Below are 7,800 nucleotides of genomic sequence, written 5' to 3'. Positions count from 1 at the left end.
CACTAAGATCAGGTTGACAGGCCTGTAGTTATCCCCATCCTCCCTCCTGCCCTTCTTGTAGGTGGGCAGCACGTGACTAACATTCAGCCTTCTTGGGCCTCCCCAGTTAGCCAGCACTGTTGAAAGTCATCGCTGTGGTGAGGCAATAGAGAAACAGACCAATGATTTTCAAAGTGTCCCTGCCTCACGGGATGTCCATTGTCAAGGACACAATCAAAAGCACCTTGTCCTTTCTGGATATAAGGGTCACCGGAACCACGTGTCCTCTCGGGCGGCAGAGGTATCACTGGCAGCAATGCCTTCTCCTGCAGCACTGCACAGTCCAGCATTGCGTGTCTCTGGTCCCAAGGACAGCATGGATTGCTCTCCTTAGGGACATCTCATTTCACCTTCACAGTGACCTCTGCCCACCACCCCAGCATGCTCTGCAGCAAAACATTTTGCTTGCGTGGGACCTTGGACACTTGGTACCCATTATTATTTTTGTTGTTACATGTCTGAGCTTGGCCCAGGTGACACAGGTGTGGTTCAGGGTAACTGCTCTGAAATAACCTAAATCAGGGAGAGGAAGGGGAAAAGTCTTATTTAAGCAGTGTGAGGAAGCCTTAGGATCAGTAACCTGACATCTTACTGGGGAATTTAGAGATCCTGTGGGTTTACATGGCAAGGGTTTGGGAGTGGTTTGGAGGTGTTTGTAGGGCTGGCAACGGTGAGAAGAGATCAAGAGCTGACTCCGTGGCCATAACAGCCACTTTCATTTGACTCCAAAATGGACCAGCCCCTGCCCAAACCTGAGCCAATAAGCAATCGCAGTGGCACCTCTGTGATACCCTATGGCAGAAAGGACAAAACACAACGGGAGAGGCGTGAGAATGATGTGAGAGAACAACCCTACAGACATCAAGGTGAGGGAAGAAGGAGGGGAGCAGCGAGACAGAGGCTTGGTGGGATCCTGCAAGCCAGTGGTCAAGTAACCACGCGCTGACAGCCACAGGGCAGCACAGTGACAATGCTCCTTTAGGTGCCTGCAGGTTCTTTGCATCGGCATTCTAGCACAGCTGCCAGATGGGCCAGCAGCTGTGATGCTCCCCTGGATCTGAAACCCTGCATCATTCGTGTCCACCTTGGTTCTAGGAGCAAAGCAATGGTGGAGTCTCCTCTCCCAGGGGAGTGAGGCAGGAGAGCAGCAGAGTGCAGGCCCCAGGTCACACACACTGGCAGGCTGTGGCCTGTGCCGAAGGAGGGAACACTCCTTCGGGTGCCCTGGAATTGCCTCACAAGCATGAACTCCATTGTCAATGTTGGAGCTGTTGGAGGCTGCTGTCCTTGCCGAGCAGCTGTGCTGAGCTCTGCCACCTGCCTTGGCACTGGGTTCCCTCAGTGTCACAGCTCTGTCTGCAACAGGACGGGCTGCAGCTGCCTCTGCGTGGGCCCCTGGCTGAGGGCACTGCTGCACATCTGGGCTGAAGCCCCCCAGCTGTGGCACCAGCCCAGCTCTGCCTGGCCATAAGGCAACCTGGTACCAAGTGTCCCCGAGCCCGTGGGTGCAAAGGCTTTGCTTCAGAGCAGAGACATGGCCTGGGCAAGGGAGAGCTGAGTCTTGAGCCCTGAGACTGCAAACCCCGAGTTACACGCCTACATTGCGTGAGAGTAACTGAAGCCATCACACAGCAAAACCCCACACTGGAGATCTGAGCTGCTTTCCTCTGAACTTCCCTCTGTGCTGGCTACTGAAGGGTTAACAAAAGGTGACTCTCATGCTGAAAGCTTTTTTTTCTAGGAAGGGAATTGCCACTGCTGGAAATAAGTGTGTCCCCCCAGGTGAGGCAGGGCCCATGAGGGATTGCCTCATCCTGCTGCCCAGCAGGTTCCCCTGCAGCCCCAGGGACACCTGGAGGGAGCCCAGAGGGGCAGAGGAGGGAGGCAGGGAGAGCTCAAAAGCAGCCCTTGGTGGGAGGCTGCTGAGAGCTCCCTGCTGGAGAAATCTGCAGAGCCCTGGAGCCGGTAAGTGTGTGGCTGCAGGGCAATGCCTCTGCAGTTCCCAGCCGGGTCTGCAGCAGCTGGGGCCCCCCCCAGCCTGTGGGACCGTGTGGGAGCCTTGTGCTGTGGAGGAGGCCAGTGTGCTGCAGAGCAGGGCTTCCCTGCTGCAGCGTGGGAGGGCCAGGGCATGTGGGCTGCCTTGTGCCAGGGCCGGCTGCAGGGCTGTGAAGGTGGCTGTGCAGGCAGGGGTGCCCAGGGCTGTCCTTGCCAGCAGGGTCCCTGCAGCCCAGGGGGCTGTGTGCTGGGGCAGGGGCTCTGCCGCCTGCCAGGGGCAGCTCTCAGCCTGCCGGGGGGCTCCCGTGCGGCTGCGGGGAGAGTGTGTGGGTGCACTGAGCGAACCCTGTCAGGGTAATGTTCTCGTGCTGTTGAGCGGGTGCTGCACTGGTCAGGGCTGCTCGCAGGTTCTGCTCATGCCCACCTCATTTCCAAGGCGACTTCTCGTGAGCACATTCATGGCAGGGGTTTTCTGCTGGAGTCTCTTCTTGCCAGTCTCTGCTGCCACTTTTATCTTGCTCATCTTGGTAGGAATGGAATCTGAACTGTGTAGGTCAGAGCAGGGGCTGAGATGCTGAAAGCATCACAGGGAGGTTGATGAGGAAGGTCAGCAAGTGCCTTCCCTCCCCAGCACGCTGCAGGGGAAACCAGCATCAGCTCTCCTTTTCCCTCCGGCTTTGGGGGAGCTGCTCTTCCAGCTGTGCAGACAGAGAGCGGCTGCAGGGCAGAGCTGGGCACACAGGGGCTGAGCTGGGCTCTGTGAGCGCTGGCAGGGAAGAGCCCTGGGGCCAGAGAAAGAGCTGCTGGCAGGGACAGCTGCAGGCAGCAGAGCCCTGGGCAGGGAGGAGGGAGATGCTGAGGGGAACCCTGATGCAGGGCAGATGGGGGCACCTCCTGGCCATGGTCTGCCGTGCAGGTGCCTTCCCTGAGCAACACACCTCTGCTCTCCTCTCCCACCCAGCACAGCCTTTAGACCGTGGGTTACATGTGTTTCAACAGCTCCTGGTCCAGCAGAGCAGCAGGAGGGATGAAGTGCATCTCTCCTGCTGCCACGGTGCCATTTCTCGCTGAGCAGAGCCTGAGGGTGACTGTCCTGCACTGCTGCTGTGTGGGAGGTGGTGTGCCGGGCTGGGGAAGGGGAAGGAGTTCCCGAGTGTCCCTTTGTCTCTCTCCTGGCCTTGCTCAGATGCTATTGGCATTGCAGACAGGCTCTCTGGCAATCGGGGTTTCAGCTGCCGGCTCAGGCGCAGACCTTGTGGGTCCTCCTGTGCAGACATGTCCACAGCAAGGAGGTGTCCCAGCTCTCCCTTAACCGATGATGCTGTGGGCAATGCAGTCTGTGAGGCAGGGGAAGGAGCTGAGTCTGCTGCAAGAACTTGCCATGGGCAGGACCCTTGACTACCTACCTCGGGTGTCCACCCAAGGTGTATGTGCCTGCCAGGGCACACAGTGAGCCCTGGGTGTCCTTGGATAGCAGTGTGGTGCTGAGCCTTCGGTAAGGGATGAGGCATTCTGTTCTCTGCAGTGGATCCCTCTGCTCTCAGCAGTGCCTGGCTGCTGGTCAGGGTAACATGGCAGTGTGATCACTCTCCATCTAGAAAGGAGCAATTGCTGGGCAGCTGGGAAGGAGAGGGATGGAGAGAGCAGAGTGCCTGCCTCTGCCCTCAGGCACAGACAGTGCCCTTGCCTCTCAGCACTCACTCTGCTCTCCCTGAGCACAGCACAAAGCCCTCCCGAACTGACTCTGGCCATGGCCGTTGCTCAGCACGGGCAGAGCCGATGCTGACAGGCCCTTCTGCGCTGGGAGCAGTTTGGGCTGAGCCAGTGCAAGGCCAGGACTGGCCCCTGCCCCCAGGGTTCCCATGAAGCCCCTGCTGCAGAGCAGGGCTCACTGCTGGGCAGCCAGCGGGCACAGCCCCTGCTCCTCACAGCACACTCGGCCAGCACTCAGCACAGCTCCAGCCACGGCTCTGCAGGGAGCTCTCCTAGGAACGGCAGAGGGGGGGCAGGGGGCACCAGGGGCGGGTCTAGGAGAAACGGCTTTCATTTCAGTCAGGGAAGTATCCTCTGACTTCTTGCTATCTTTCCTCCTTGAGCAGGTCCCCTTGTTCAGAAACAGAAGATGTCCAACAGCAGCTCCATCACCCAGTTCCTCCTCCTGGCATTGGCAGACACACGGGAGCTGCAGCTCTTGCACTTCTGGCTCTCCCTGGGCATCTACCTGGCTGCCCTCATGGCCAACGGCCTCATCATCACCACCGTAGTATGTGACCACCACCTGCACACCCCCATGTACTTCTTCCTCCTCAACCTCTCCCTCCTCGACCTGGGCTCCATCTCCACCACTGTCCCCAAAGCCATGGCCAACTCCCTCTGGGACACCAGGGACATCTCCTACTCAGGATGTGCAGCACAGCTCTTCCTGATTCTCTTTTTCCTTTCAGCAGCGTATTCTCTCCTCACCGTCATGGCCTATGACCGCTCCGTGGCCATCTGCCAGCCCCTGCACTACGGGACCCTGCTGGGCAGCAGAGCTTGTGTCCACATGGCAGCAGCTGCCTGGGCCAGTGGGTTTCTCTGTGCTGCGCTGCACACGGCCAATACACTGTCACTGCCGCTCTGCCACGGCAATGCCCTGGGACAGGTCTTCTGTGAAATCCCACAGATCCTCAAGCTCTCCTGCTCACACACCTACCTCAGGGAAGTGGGGCTTATTGGGGCTAGTGCCTTTTTATTCTTTGGGTGTTTTATTTTCATTTTTCTGTCCTATGCTCAGATCTTCAGGGCTGTGCTGAGGATCCCCTCTGAGCAGGGACGGCACAAAGCCTTTTCCACGTGCCTCCCTCACCTGGCCGTGGTCTCCCTCTTTGTCAGCACTGGCACATTTGCCTACCTGAAGTCCCCCTCCATCTCCTCCCCATCCCTGGACCTGGTGGTGGCAGTTCTGTACTCGGAAGTGCCTCCAGCAGTGAACCCCCCCATCTACAGCATGAGGAACCAGGAGCTCAAGGGTGCAATGTGCAAACTGATAGATGGATGTTTTTCTGAAGGAATAAATTTATGAATAGAATTTATAATGTAATTCATCAAAGACCCAGACTGCCTTCTGAATTTGTTGTAGTTGCTTGTGGTATTTCATTTCTGATAAAGATGTCATCCCCATTCTAATTCCCTCTGTGATTTTCCTTTCTGAAGGTGCCCTGCTCTCTCTTTGTTTAACAAAGCCAAAGGGCCACTGAGCAACTTTATCCTTGGATTCTCCCTTCCAAGGCCTTTCTGGATCTGCAGGGACAGTTCCTGTGTCCACAGACGGAGGGGAAAAAGTTCCTGGCATGGCAGCACTGCCAGGGAACACCACCCCTTGGCTCTCCATTGCTGTCCTCCTTCCACTTCCACACTCTCCTTCTGACCCCCTGTCTTGGTGTAAGGCCTGAGTGCTCTGGCAGCTTGGGCACTGCCGTGCTGCGTGGCAGTCCTGTGAGCGCAGGCAGGGGCAGGCAACGGGCACTCTGTGACGGTGCTGGCCTCCATCAACTGTTCTGGATTGGTGGAGACCACCTGAATGCAGCGCTGCAACGTGCTTCCTTGAACCGCGGTCCCCGTGCCCGTTGGTCATGACGAGGGCCATCTCCGAGAGGTGCCGAGCAGGGCGCGACACCCCCGGGCTGAGGTGCTGCCAGCCTCTGGCAGGGGCAGCAGGAGGCCAGGCAGTCACTGTGCCTGCTGCAGTGCTCTGCCTCCGCATGTGCCAGGGACGGGCTCGTGCCTCTGAGCACCCCTGTGTGCGTGAGGCTGGGGTACAACCACGCCAGCAGTGCATGAGGCCAGCTGAGGTGGGGACACCTCCCAGGGCACAGCCGTTCCTGTGTGTGACTGCAGGAACAAAGGCCACTGTCCCAGGGAGATTCATCTCACCCGCCTTGGGCAGGCTCATTGCAAGTGCCTCGGTCTGATCACGGCACCCTTTCTGGATGGTGCCCTCAAATGTGTCCGAGCAATCAGGGAGGTTCTGGGGTCCCGGCAAAAGGCAGACATCCAGCCTTTGTTCAGGAAAAGCAAGAAGGACGATTGGGAGAAATACAGGCTGCTCATCCTCACCGTAGTGTCTGGGGAAATGACGGTGCAAATACTGCTGCAGCCATTTCCAGGTAATTGTGGGACATCAAAGGGGTTGCTGCACCCATACGTATTGAGGAAAGAAGGGGATGGTTTGTACCTGCACCTTTGCAAGGGCTTTGAATTTTTCTCCTGCACTTTCTGTATAGGCAGATGGGTGACTTCTGGAGTGAAGAAATGGAGGATACTGTGGGTGGAAGTTGGCTGGGGGCTTGTGGCTATGTCTCGAGCTAGCTCAACAGCGTCAGGGAGCGAAACCCGACCTTGGGAGAGAGACACAGTTATGCCTGTTGGAAGGAAGCCATGGGAGCAAGAGGAGAACCTTGAAGATAGGGAGTGGTCTGCAGAGCTTGTGGCCTTGTAGATAAAGGGAGTTGCTGAGCTGCTGTGTCTGTAATAAAAGAAGAGCCCAGAGTGGAAACTTGCTGAGCACAGTTACAGGCTGACACGTCAGCCCCCTGCAAAGGTATAAAAGGCTTGCTTGATTTTAATAAAGTGTCTTCGAGGTGTCTTCGAGTGTCTTCGTGCCTTCGATCTGCTCCCAGAGTCGGTGCATCATACGCCACAGGGGCTCAAGACCAAATGTCACCAGTGGTCAAGTCCTCCTGGTGGCCACTGACTAGTGGCATCTTCCAGTTCAAGCAGTTGGGCCAGCTGTGTTGAATGTCTTTATTGTCTCCCAGTACAAGTTGACAAAGTGGCTTTTCAGACCCTTCTGTGGATGATGCCAAAGTGGGCAGAGCCCTTGAGAGATGCCATCCAGTTCACCCTGCCTTGAGCAGGACAGCTGGACAAGGGCCTTTACAGGGGCCTCTCCCAACCTGAGATATTCTGGGACTCATTGACTCACTTCCCTGGAGAGCCATCCGGTGATGGGGGCAGTGGTGGCACTGGTACCAACCTGCAGTTAGAGAGGGCTGCAGGGCAGGCTGGGTCGCCTACTGACTGGGTCGTTCGAGTGAGATAAACCCTTGCTTTTCCTCAAAATCCAGCAGTGGAGCATCCGTCCTTGAGCACGACGAGCTTTGTGCATTTACCTGCTGTGCCCCATGCACTGCTGCGATGTCACTGCTGAGGCGGGTGGGAATGGCTGCGTGCAGGTGCTTGAAACGGGAAGACCTGGAGCTAAAAGCACTGCCAGAAATGACAGGTGTTAGCTAAAAGACTCAAAAGTGTGTGCTGGTTTTTAAATAAAGCGTTTTGCCCCCCATGGGTTGCTTGCTGCGATGAGGAGCAGGTAGCAGATGTGTCACCGGGGCCGGTGAGACAGCCCCTCTCTGCAGTGACCCCTGCGTCACCAGGACAGTGATGGGCGGCAGCGATGGCCCCACAGAGCAGAGGGGAGATGCCCATGTGGTGTTTGTTCTCTAGTGGCTTTTTGATTTAGGAACTGGCTGGAGGGGATGTGAGCGGTGACACTTCACCCTGAGCAGGGACCCGTTCCTCTCGGGTATTGGTTTCTTCCCTTCTGTGCTCCCCTTCCCGCTGTCCCTCCCCACCGCCGCTTGCTCCTGTGTTTTAGAGACCCTGCCTGAGGAGGCTGCAGCCATCAGCATCTCACATCAGAGGGAAATTCTCCTGGAAACAGCTCCAATGTAGAAAAATGGCTTAATTCCCCAGTCGAGAGCAGCAGGAAGGCTGAGCAGACAC

At 57.1% G+C, this 7,800-nt stretch overlaps 1 protein-coding gene across 1 annotated transcript; it reads left to right on the top strand.

Moving 5' to 3' along the window:
• The first annotated feature begins 4,324 nt into the window (after positions 1-4,324).
• On the top strand, positions 4,325-5,098 carry LOC129783608 (olfactory receptor 14C36-like). The gene has a single exon (XM_055793543.1). It carries the CDS (start codon positions 4,325-4,327, stop codon positions 5,096-5,098), a length of 774 nt encoding a protein of 257 aa, XP_055649518.1.
• The last annotated feature ends 2,702 nt before the right edge of the window (positions 5,099-7,800 follow it).

Source organism: Falco peregrinus, unplaced genomic scaffold (assembly GCF_023634155.1).
Source record: "Falco peregrinus isolate bFalPer1 unplaced genomic scaffold, bFalPer1.pri scaffold_58, whole genome shotgun sequence".
NCBI classification, from domain to species: domain Eukaryota; kingdom Metazoa; phylum Chordata; class Aves; order Falconiformes; family Falconidae; genus Falco; species Falco peregrinus.
The sequence above is the reverse complement of the archived record's forward strand: the minus strand, read 5'-3'. Positions and strand labels throughout refer to the sequence as shown.

Coding starts and splice junctions, on each gene's coding strand:
- LOC129783608 (XM_055793543.1), top strand. CDS start 4,325: ATGTACTTCTTCCTCCTCAACCTCTCCCTCCTCGACCTGGGCTCCATC.